The sequence below is a fragment of the Mastomys coucha genome, unplaced genomic scaffold (assembly GCF_008632895.1).
Source record: "Mastomys coucha isolate ucsf_1 unplaced genomic scaffold, UCSF_Mcou_1 pScaffold16, whole genome shotgun sequence".
NCBI classification, from domain to species: Eukaryota; Metazoa; Chordata; class Mammalia; order Rodentia; family Muridae; genus Mastomys; species Mastomys coucha.
The window spans coordinates 68,907,858-68,920,029 of record NW_022196898.1 but is presented as its reverse complement, the minus strand read 5'-3'; the positions used below and the strand labels follow the sequence as shown (position 1 = coordinate 68,920,029).

Genomic DNA, 12,172 nt, shown 5'->3' with positions numbered 1-12,172 from the left:
CCCCCCCCCCCCCCCAGCACACTCTATATGGCTACATGTATGTGTAGTAGGACCCAGTCCAGCAAACCCTCTAGAGTAGGCCAGGAGAGGGAGGACAAATGCCCATGTTTTACTGTTAGTTGTGACTGTCTAAAGGTTTCAAATTAAGAAACAAAAGGGAATGAAATAAGCAAAGGACAGAAGAGGGAAAGAAAGTAAAAGTACCCAGTGCCAGGGCTGATTCTAGTGATCTAGGGATTCGTAGTGAATGATGCTCCGTTCTTACCGCACTGCTGTCTAGAGCTAGGATGTTTCAGAAGGAATGCACAATCACCCTTTCCTTGGAACACGCCTGAAGGCCAGTCAGAGACCACTGGGAAAACTCACTGTGATGAAGGCTGGCTTCTCTCTTTAACCTTTCCCATTCGTTTTCAAGGAGTTTGACTGTTTTATGTGTGAATTCTTCATTCTATGATTTTTTTTTTTTTTTTTTTTTTTTTTTTTTTTTTTTTTTTTTTTTTTTTTTTTTTTTTTTTTTTTTTTTTTGGTTTTCTGAGACAGGGTTTCTCTGTGTAGCCCTGGCTGTTCTGGAACTCACTCCATAGACCAGGCTGGCCTTGAACTCAGAAATCCGCCTGCCTCTGCCTCCCAAGTGCTGGGATTAAAGATGTGTGCCACCACCGCCTGGCCATTCTATGATTTTTAAATGTAGTTTAAGAAATATTTTGTTGCAGTGTCACAGAGCCTTTTCCCTTATTCCTATGATCTGAAGGGGCCAACTCCTCTTCTGACAGAAGTCACCAGGAATAAAGCTGGGTGTTCGGGGAGGCGCTTAGGACAAGCACACCCATTCAGATGCAAATCAAAGGGTGAACCAAAGCCCACAGTGCAAAGGCAGAGACTCCTGTCCTTCAGGCCTGGCTGGGGGTGTGCGGAGGTGGTGAGCAGCCCTGCTGAAGCCAACCACCTCAAAGCCTGATGATTTCCAGGAGGAAGCTCTGGTGGGGATCCCTGTTTAGCTCCCCGCGCCTCGGGAATTGCTCCCCTAGAGGCATTCCTATGCACCGTGGTTGGAGGCGTCGTTTTCTCTTTATTTAGAACTAATCCCAGAGGAGACTATTCTTTAGAATTTCCGGGGCATTTTTTTTTCATACACTTGATATCACAAGCAAATAGTCCTTCCCGGGGGCGAGGGGTCTAAGCTCTCCGCACCCCAGTCGGTTCTCTGGTCTAGGCTACTGTTAGTAAAAGCAAGGGTTTCGCATATGAAGAAGTCAGTGAAGTGACTCAGAGAAACACAGGCGTCGACTAGTCCAGCCAGATGATAAACTGAGAATTCCCATTTCTCTTTACTTCTATGTTGTAAGCACAGCATCTAAAATGTAATACCACTAAATCAAATCTGGGATCTGCAAAGATGGCTCAGTGGTTAAGTGGGCTCCATGCTCTTCCAGAACCAGATTCAGTCCCTAACACTGAACTCCTAAGGCAGCGTACACACACACACACACACACACACACACACACACACACACACACATATACACGCGCGCACGCGAGCGCGCGTGCCTTTTCACTCACACACACATGCACGCACGCCTATACACACACAAGCCTATTCACACATACATGTGCCTATTCAAAAGCACACACACACATGCCTACACACACACACACACACATGCCTATATACACACACACACACACACAATAACCTTATATGAATGTACCCAAACTGTTATGTACCTTTAAATAAAATCAACTTGAATGATAAGTCACGAATGTTTTAAATGTCACAGACTGGAAGACAAGAGAATAGAGTAAAGTGGAACAGAACAGACTCGAACCCACCACTTACATTTCCAAGTCTGGGGAGGAGGCAGACAGAGAACTCTGGCCCCTGTACTGCTGCCCAAGGCCATGAGGTAGGTAGCTTGGGAAGGCAGCATGGAAGGAGATGGAAGACCTCTGCGGCCAGCTTTGTGTACCAGTGCCAGGTTCCTTATCTGACCACACAGTAGGTACTGTTGTGATCCCTCACCTACTTTCACCTCTGTCTTGTCTTTTTCTTTTTTTTTTAAAGATTTAATTATTTTATGTATATGAGTACACTGTCACTCTCTTCAGACACACCAGAAGAGGGCATCAGATCCCATTACAGATGGTCACGAGGCGCCATGTGGTTGCTGGGATTTGAACTCGGGACCTTTGGAAGAGCAGTCAGTGCTCTTACCCGCTGAGCCATCCCGCCAGCCCCACCTCTGTCTTTTCTACCTCACTTTCGCTTTCTCACGGTAAGGACAGACTTCCTGTCCACGGACATAATTCACACCCCAAGGGTTCCAACACTTTTGAATCTAGTTCTAAATCTGCAAGGACATAATAGTGACGGGCAGGGCCAGTGGGTTAAGGCCAGGGCCAGCACAACCAATAAAACATGCCATTTATCTAAATGGAAATGAGACACACGCTCTGAGCATCATCTCCATTCACGTGCAGGGACTCTGAAAAGTGGAGTCTGGCCCTTGGCACCTAATTTACCACTTTGATTTTGTTGTACTGTGTTTTTAAAGTGATTGATCAAGACGAGTGATCAAAAATTTGGAGAACTTTAAGAAAAAATAAAGCTGCTAAAGCAAGATAAATTTTAATAACTACTTTCCCTGCAATGGGTTATGCCCAATATATTTCTAGATAAAGTTGGGAAGGTGCTGCAGCAAATATAACAAATATATCTGAGGAGGAAGAGGAGGAGGGCGGAGGAGGACGGAGGAGGACGGAGGAGCACCTACTTGCCCCCAACAAGCAGGAAATGAAGGAGCAGAGATCAGTGATGCCGGGACCTGGAGAAGGAGGCACAGGGACACCAGGGACCTAAAGCAGGGGCTGCAGCACACCAAAGGTCCTGGCAGAGAGGCTTGCAAAGGAATAGTACACTGAAGGCTGGTGCCTTCACAAGGAGCCCCCAATGCGTCCAGCACCTGGGGCCCAGTTCCTAGTTCTCTCAGTCAGTTCCTGGATAATCATGCAATTTCCTGTTTTCACTGCAGGAGTCCATACAACAGACTCTAATCCAATCATGTTAAATACTTCTCAAACTGATGTGTGTAATTTAATTCAAATAAAATTACCAATACAGGCTTGACAATCACGTCAAAGATAATAACAACAACAACTATGTAAAAAAAGAACAAAAACTCAACAGTTTTGAATAAAACAACTAGTGGAATTTACTATTGGCTTAGTATGGACAAATGGGCCAGGAAATAGAGAACGATAAGCCACACTGTAGGGATGGTGAGATGGCTCAGCGGGTAAGAGCACTGACTGCTCTGACAAAGGTCCCAAGTTCAAATCCCAGCAACCACATGGTGGCTCACAACCAACCACCCATAATGAGATCTGACACCCTCTTCTGGTGTGTCTGAGGACAGCTACAGTGTACTTAATTATAATAATAAATAAATCTTTTTTTAAAAAAGCCACACTGTAGTTTTGTTTTGTTTTGCTTGAGACATGGTCTCTTGATGTAGCTCTAGTTGTCTTGGAACTTACTATATGTGCCAGGCAGGCCTCGAACTCACAGAGATCCGCCTGCCTGTGCCTGAGTACTGGGATTACAGGTTTATGACAGCATACCCGACCAGATCCAGGTCTTCTGCATAGGTGGAAGCAGAGGGAAAGGGCTGTTTAATGAATGGTACTAGGTTGGGACAGCTATTTTACCATATAGGAGTTAGATCTATGTCAAATATCATACAGAAAAATCAATTTTAGATAGCGTTTAGTTATTGTTTTATTGCTATGAGGAAACACTATGTCTAAGGCAACTTATTTATTTTAACTTTATCTATGCATATGAGTATTATGTCTTTCTGTATGTCTTACAAGACAGAAGGGAGGCATCGGATCTCATTAGGAATGGTTGTGAGCTACCATGTGGTTGCTGGGAATTGAACCGAGGACCTCTGGAAGACCAGTCAGTGCTCTAAACACTGAACCATCTCTCCAGTCTCCAAGGAACTTATAAAGGAAGTCATTCAACCTGGGCCATGCTTAAAGCTTCAGAGGGTTTTGAATGATCATCACAGTGGGAAGCAGACAGGCATGGAACAGAAGCTAAGCTTTAAATCCTGATTCTTCAGCAGTGGGAGTGAGAGGCTGAGCCTGGCCTGGGCTTCTGAAATACTCAAACAGTTTCACTAACTGGGAACCAAGCATTCAACTATAGGAACTTAGCGGGGAGCATTCTCATTCAAGCCATGACAGAGTAAAAACAAAACATTGAACTTTTAGAAAATATCATTTGAGTACAACTTTGACTAAGGTAAGTCCTACAGATAAAATTATAATTTTAGAGGAGAGAAAAACATAAACATTAACATCTAAACCGTCTGTTCATCATAAAACAGTGAAAGAATAAGGAGAAACATGGACAGCTATAGGCTTAGAACCTTTTCATTTACATATGTGCAGCGACATATGTATAAAACATTATATATGAAAGATGACTTCATACTCAATGGGCAAATGCTGGCTGAGGTTGCAGTTCAGTTGACAGAGTGCTTGCCTCAAATACATGAAGCCTTGGATCTGATCCTCAGAATTCTATAAAACTGGAAATGGTGGTATGCAACTGTATTTCTAGCACTTGGGAGATAGAATCAAGGAGGATTGGAAGTTCAAAGTCATCCTCAGCTACATAGCTTGCCTGGAATGCAGAAACCCTGACTCAAAACAACCAACCAACCAACCAACCAACCAACCAAGCTAAACAACTAAACAATAAAAATAACTAAATGGAAGGAAATTTCAGGAAAATGTCCTAAACTGAAGAAAGATGAGTAAGAGGTCACTGAATTCCATTAAAAAAAAAATGAGAGAACAGGCATGTGACCATGAACTAGTTAAATTTAGAATTCTATGGAATAGAATCAAATGGACATGAAACACATTTTCTGGAATCCTAACTTCTTGAAGAGAGTGGAGTCATATTTATAAACTTTTGTGGGAAAAAAAATATGACACAAGAATTAGAATTATAAACCAAGCTGAAGAATGCTTGGAGTATGATATCACAACAAGGATTCCTAGACTTGGAAAGACACTGAAGATAAACTGCCCTTCCTAAGACACACACTAAGGAGACACCTCAACCGAGGAGAAGGACAGGCAGTCTGAGAGGAACCGCCGTGGGCTAAGCTCACAGAGCCGCTGAAGTCATGTGTCAGTTTGTCTCCTCCCAGTACTGAGTGAGGGCTGACGTCCTGAGAATGCTAGGCAAGCACTCGACTACTTACCTATATCTCAAGCGCATCGTGAGGTTTAATTACATTAAAACAAAGATAATTAGGTAGATGGAGTGCTTGCCTCGAAAAAATCTCCTGTGAGTTCTTTTTCTTTCTTTCCTCCCATTTCTAACATTTCATGATTTTTCTCTCTACTTGTTTGCCCTTTCCCTGGAGAATTCCTCTAAGTTCAACTACTGATCCACGGATGTTTCAGCCATATTAACCTCATAAGTATCAACTTGGAGACTTAACTGCTGTAATCTTGTTAATTCTTCCAATGAATCTTTCTTGTTTTGAGATTGCTTCTTCTGCCAAGCAAACTATTCCTTCCTGATTAACGAACTTTCCCCTGAATTCCAATGATAATACGAAGTAAAAGAAAAAAACAAAAACAAAACAAAAAAATGCTGTCCTTTCATATCAACTTATGGCAGAAGTCTCTGCTTTGAACCTCCTGATTCTCTTCATAAGGTCTGATCATGTTTCATTTCCAGCTCAAAATTATAAACCAAAGCCTAGATCAGCATCATGTGATACAACTTTCTGAAACCATGGAAGTTTTTGTTCTCCCCTGGGCCACCAGCCTCAGGTGGCTAGTGAGTATTGGAAATGCGGCGAGTGCAACTGCAGGACCAACTCTCAAACTTCACTTTTAATTCATTTCGATTGAGACGTGAAAAACCACACATGGCAGACAGCTCCTGTACTGTAGGATGTAGTTCCAGATTCTCCCATACTTGTGACTCGGATGGGCCCTTCTGGCAAACGAGTGGACACCACTACATTCTTTAGCCAGACCCTTCCTTCTCCTGTCTACTAAGTTAAAGGAAGAGAAAAGAGATGGCTGTTGTGAGACAGCTGTGGAGCAGCTCCTAAACGATATTGCAGGAGAAGGCTGGTAGATGGAAACTTTCTTTCAGCAAGCCTTGATAGGAAGGTTCTGTCGCTGCTGGGCTCTCTACCAACTATACCACCTATCCTACAAGTACAGACACAAGGAGGTGGGTTGGGGGGAGGGAGGGAGGGAAAGAATAGGCAAGAGAATGGTACAAAGGACCAACCAATACGAAGGACAACTCTTTCCTACACCTTTTTCCGGTACTGAGTCAAGAATAGAGATGCTTTCAGAATAAGACATCATTGCTCCTAACGGTGGTTGAGCTGCCCCATCAGGAAATTAAGGGACAGAGGAAAGTTGTCAAATAGATATGCTTGTTCCTTACTGTGATATCACAGTATGATGATTAAAAAAAAAATCAGCACTTAAAAACAGCTCAAATTCAACAACTGCTCTGCTCCTCACAGGACAGGCAGATTAAGACAGAAAAGTCACGTGGTAACGGCAGAAGCTGGACTGATGCAGCTACAAGCTCAGGCATGCAGAGGGCTGCCCACAAACACTGAAAGCCAGGAAAAGGCAAGAAGGATACCTTTCCTAGAGACTTCTCAGAACGCACGATGCTGTGAGACCTGGACTCCATACTTCTGGCCTCCAGAACTGTGAAAAAATTCCATGTGTTTGAGCTGCCCAGTTTATGGTGCCTTACTACTGCGATAGCACTTCTGAGAAGTCAGCAAGCACAGTAGTGCTCCTTCAAACAGAAATGGATGTGTCAAGCTGATCTCACACACAGGAAAAGTAGCATATGTTTTCCTGTGGCTGAATGAAAGGAAGTATATAGATTCATTCATAGTCTGGTCCTGCTTGACGTAGATTTTACAAGAGAACATTTTACTGGTATGTTAGTTTGGGGGGGGGGCATGGTTGTAAGTTATGACTTTTTAAAAAGTGAGAGTATGTGGGGATGGAGATTAGAGAGAGTAGGCGAGGAGCTCCATTTGTGGGTCTTGATTCCCAACCAAAAGAACCACCACCCCAACCTAGGTAAACAGGATATAGCAGAGTCCTGGGGCCAGAGAAGACCAGACACGCTACCTACCTCTCATTTTTTTTTTTAATTGTATACGATCTTCAGTCTTCTGCCTAGAAACCATCTGTATCTAGGTTTGAGAACATGAGCCAGTAGCTCTCAGTTTGATCTTGTTCAGAGCTTGTCTAAAAGAGAGATGAATTCTCTTCTCTGGGTCTGCAAGTGCAAAAATTCCAGACCCTGATTGACTGAGTTTTATCCATCATCCTCTGTAGAGGAATGTTAATCCAGCAACATGGCTACTCTGGTAAAAGGATCAAATCCAAAAACCATCTAGATCTATGTGATCTGCCTGGAATGCAGACACACCCATAATATATACTTTCTCTCTCTCTCTCTCTTTCTCTCTCATTTTTAAACAGGATCACTTTTTTCTTTTTTAAGACTTATTTTATTATGTATGTGAGTATACTGTCACTCTCTTAAGACACACCAGAAGAGGGCATCAGATCCCCATTGTAGATGGTTGTGAACCACCGTGTGGTTGCTGGGAATTGAACTCAGAACCTCTGGAAGAGCAGTTAGTGCTCTTAACCACTGAGCCATCTCTCCAGCCCCCCATAGTATACACTTTGAATCCCAAACAATGTATGTAAGGTTAGTTTGTAGAAGGAAGCAGACATGTTTGAGAGTGGTGTCTAATTGAGGGGCAGACAAAGTGCCAAATCAGAGAAAGATTTGGCAGAATGGGTCAAAGAAAGGATACACCCAACTTTCACGAGAACAGACAGGAAGAGAGGCTACTTAAGAGCAATGCAAAGAGAGAGTCAATTCAGTTTGGTGCAGTTCAATTGAGATCATTTGTGAGTTCTGTTCAGTTTGTACAGTGCAGGCCAGCAAAGGCAGATGAAGCTAGAGAATAAGAAGGAGCCAGAAGATTAGAACAAATTGCCAGAGTTTGAGGCCAAGCAGAGCAATCTAGTGAGAAACCAAGAGAAGCCAGATTGAATCAGTCAGCTTGAAGAGGAGTTTGAGGCAGACAGCCTGCAAGAGTTCAGAAAAAGTAGAAAGTGTGAACTTATTCAGCAGTAAGCCTCTAAGAGTTATAGCTGGATAATTTCCACAGAAAAAGATGGAAGGTCATACAAGATGCAACTCTTCTTCAATGAAGCAGTGACTTCACCTTTTTTACACCACTAAATTCTGGTTAAAATGCTAAAATAAAGTCATCAGTTGTGATAGAGAAATAATTGTAAATGTGAATACAAATATGATTTAAAGATACTATCACAGATATAGAAAAGATGAATATAACACATTAATAATGAACTTTAATGAAGATTCAAGAAGTATATTACTGAATGCTTTAAATATGCTTTAAATGCTTTAAATATAAATCAAAACAATTTTCATAACTGAAATTCAATGAAAAATCATTTCCTCTAAAATAATATGATAGTATCATTTTTTTAACTTAAAGATTTATCTTAAAGAAAGTCTTATATTTTTGGTAGTAAAGGAATTTTATTTCTCTACCAGTCCACACTTTATTGCCTATTATGAGTAGGATACTGAAATACCTTGGACCAATAAAACTCAATGAACAACTTGCAACTTATAGAAATGGTCACATACTTCAGTAGTAGAGTCATTCTGGGCTCGAGAGAGTTCTTCAAGAGAATGAATTTTCTTGGCACTCATTTCATCAGACTCAGCAATGACATAATGCCTTGGTGAGTAGGCACTGGACAAGCTTCCAACCAGCCTCAAGATCTCAGTGGTATGTCCGCCTAGACACAAGAATAACATGGCTTAAGGTTACGATCACAATGGGGAGGGGTCATTGAAGAGGTAGCTTCGTGATTAGAGCACTAGCTGCTCTTGCGTATCACACCCTTCTATAACTCCAGTTCCAGAGGATCTGACACCCTTTTCTGACCTCCATAGGTACCAGGCGTGCACATGGTACTCATATAAACACACAGCTAAGACATTCACATAAATAAAATAAATCTAAGAAAAACAGGGAGGAGAAATGCAATGTGGGCTGGAGAGGTGGCTCAGTGCTTAAAGAATGTGTACTGCTCTCATAGAAGACCCAAGTTCAGTCCTTGCCACCCATGTTGGGCAACTCTGGCTTCAGGAGATCTTGATGATCCAATGGTCACCTGTACATACGTGTACAAACTCCCCACACAGACACACACACACACACACACACACATAGTTAAAAGTAAAATTTTAGGGCTGGAGAGATGGCTCAGTGGTTAAGAGCACTGCCTGTTCTTCCAGAGGTCATGAGTTCAATTCCCAGCAACCACATGATGGATCCCAACCATCTGTAATGGGATCTGGTGTCCTCTTCTGGTGTGTTTGAAGAAAGCTAGAGTTTACAGCTTTACATTAAATAAATAAATACATTAAATAGATAAATAAATAAATCTTTAAAAAAAAAAGTAAAATTTTAGCTGGGCAGTGGCGGCACACAGCACAGCCAGAGCTTCTCAAAGAAACCCTGTCTCAGAAATAAACAAACAAGCAAACAAAACCAAAATAAATAAGTAAATAATAAACAAACAACAAACCTTTAATTTAAAAAAGTAACCTACAGGGGCTGGAGAGATGACTCAGCGGTTAACAGCACTGATTATTCTTACAGAGGATCTGAGCTCAATTCCCAGCAACCACATGGTGGCTCCCAACCATCTGTAACCATTGGATTACATCGGATCTGTAATCCAATGTCTTCTTCTGGAGTGTCTGAGGACAGCTACCATGTACTCATATAAATAAATAAATAAATAAATAAATAAATAAATAAATACATACATACATAAATACTTTTTTTAAAAAAGTAACCTACAATGCAAACAATGCAACTCACCACATTATACCAAAGTCATATTTTCAGGGTTAAGGAACTAATGTGATCACATATTTCCTAAAAGAACGTAGAACAGGAACACAGAGCACACAACTATGCCCTTGTGTAAGTACCGCTTTTATACAGAAGATAATAAATGCATTAAAAGTGGTACTATCGGGCTGGAGAGATGGCTCAGAGGTTAAAAGCACTGCCTGCTCTTCCAGAGGTCCTGAGTTCAATTCCCAGCAAACACATGGTGGCTCACAATCATCTATAATGGGATCTGATGCCCTCTTCTGGTGTGTCTGAAGACAGCTACAGTGTACTTACATTAATAAATAAATAAATCCTTAAAAAAATGGTACTGTCGGGTTGGCGAGATGGCTCAGCACTGACTGCTCTTCTGAAGGTCCTGAGTTCAGATCCCAGCAACCACATAGTGGCTCACAACCACCAGTAATGAGATCTGACGCCCTCTTCTGGTATGTTAACACTTTATTCTCAAAAATCACCACTTTAAAAATCAGTTACAGGACCGTAGTAATGGCTCAGTGGTTAAGAGCACTGATTGAAAAAAAAAAAGAGTGGTTAACAGTGGGTAAGAGCACTGACTGTTATTTCAGAGGTTCTGAGTTCAATTCCCAGCAACTACATGGTGGCTCACAACCATCTATAATGGGATCTGATGCCCTCTTCTGGTGTGTCTGAAGAGAGTGACATATGTACTCACATATATAAAATAAATAAATCTTAAACAAAAATAATCAGTTTCAGCTGGGCAGTAGGGATGCATGTCTTAAATCCCAACACTCAGGAGACAGAGGAAGGTGAATCTCTCCAAGTTTGGGGCAAGCCTGGTCTACAGAGTGAGTTCCAGGACAGCCAGGGCTACACAGAGAGACCTTGTCTTGAAAAACAAAAAAAAAATGAATAAATAAAATAAAATAAAATAAAAATAAAAAAAATCAATTACAGTGGGGGCTGGAAGGATGGGTCAGCAATTAAGAGTTCTCTCTACTCTTGCCGAGGACTGGAGTTGAAGTCTCAGCATCCACATGAAGTGGTATGTCTGAGAAATTCGTGTGGATGAAACAGCCAAACATCACTCGGGAACTCTAGAAGCTTATTGCATATGCTATAATTCCTCTGTAATTCCCCGACCCTAAGGGATAGGCTGTTAAATTCAGCATATTCTTTTAATGTAGCCCTCTAAGGAGTGAAGAAAGGGAGAGATGTTAATTATATGTGGGCAAAGTCGGGATGTCCTATGGCTGGATGGCTGTCTGTAGCATGGATATTAAATCCAAAATTAAAAAAAAAATAGGACAGCTAGATTTGGTTGTGCAGGCCTGTGCTCCTAGCTTCTTAAGAGGTGAAAGCGAGAGAATGAAGAGCTCAAGGTCTGCACGGGAGAATTACATAATCAGTGAATTACACCGGAGCGAGCGGGGCTGGCAGAGGTCCTGAGTTCAATTCCCAGCAACCACATACATGATGGCTCATGGTCATCTATACAGATACAGTATACTCATATACATAAAATAAAAAATAAATCTTTAAAAAAAAAATGGTACTGTCAGTAAAAAAAAAAATGAGTACTGTTTATGGGAGTACAAGATACTTTCTTGATTTCCTGAAATGAAGAAAGCTGGCTGGGAGAGGGCAAAATACACATGCATTTATAAAGATGATTCAAGGCCACTCAGGTGGGATGACAGGGCTATGAAAGAAGAGTGCTTTTAAAATAAGAATGACCCCAGAGAAGCTAAGAAGATGACATGTAAGAATAACAGACATGTAGGAGTGGAGACTTCTGGACAGAGGCAGGACTGTTAGACCACGAGACAGTGAGATCTGAGCTGTTTTCACGAAGCACAAGGGTAAAGGTGAGGTGAGGTCAGGCAAGCAGGACGAAGACAGGACAAGGAGGTTTCTGTGTGGAGAAGCAACTTAATGAGCTCTGTCATCAGGGTGTGAGCTTCCTGAAGGAAAACTGTTGGCCACACCAACCTCAGGTCCCAACAGAAGGCTCAGCCCACTGAGGTCTTCAACGGATTACCCATCCCTCCAAAGGAGTCTACCTTCAGTTCCTTCAATTTTGCAATCTAAAAGATGTTAACACTTTATTCTCAAAAATCACCACTTTAAAAATCAGTTACAAAAAA

At 41.8% G+C, this 12,172-nt stretch overlaps 1 protein-coding gene across 1 annotated transcript in view; it reads right to left on the bottom strand.

Moving 5' to 3' along the window:
• The window catches only part of Alg14 (ALG14 UDP-N-acetylglucosaminyltransferase subunit), an 83,454-nt gene that overhangs the window by 66,357 nt on the left and 4,925 nt on the right, over positions 1-12,172 (bottom strand). The window contains exon 2 of the mRNA XM_031375316.1: positions 8,777-8,931. Within this exon, the coding sequence (XP_031231176.1) occupies positions 8,777-8,931 (155 nt within the window). The remainder of the gene's footprint in view (positions 1-8,776; positions 8,932-12,172) is intronic.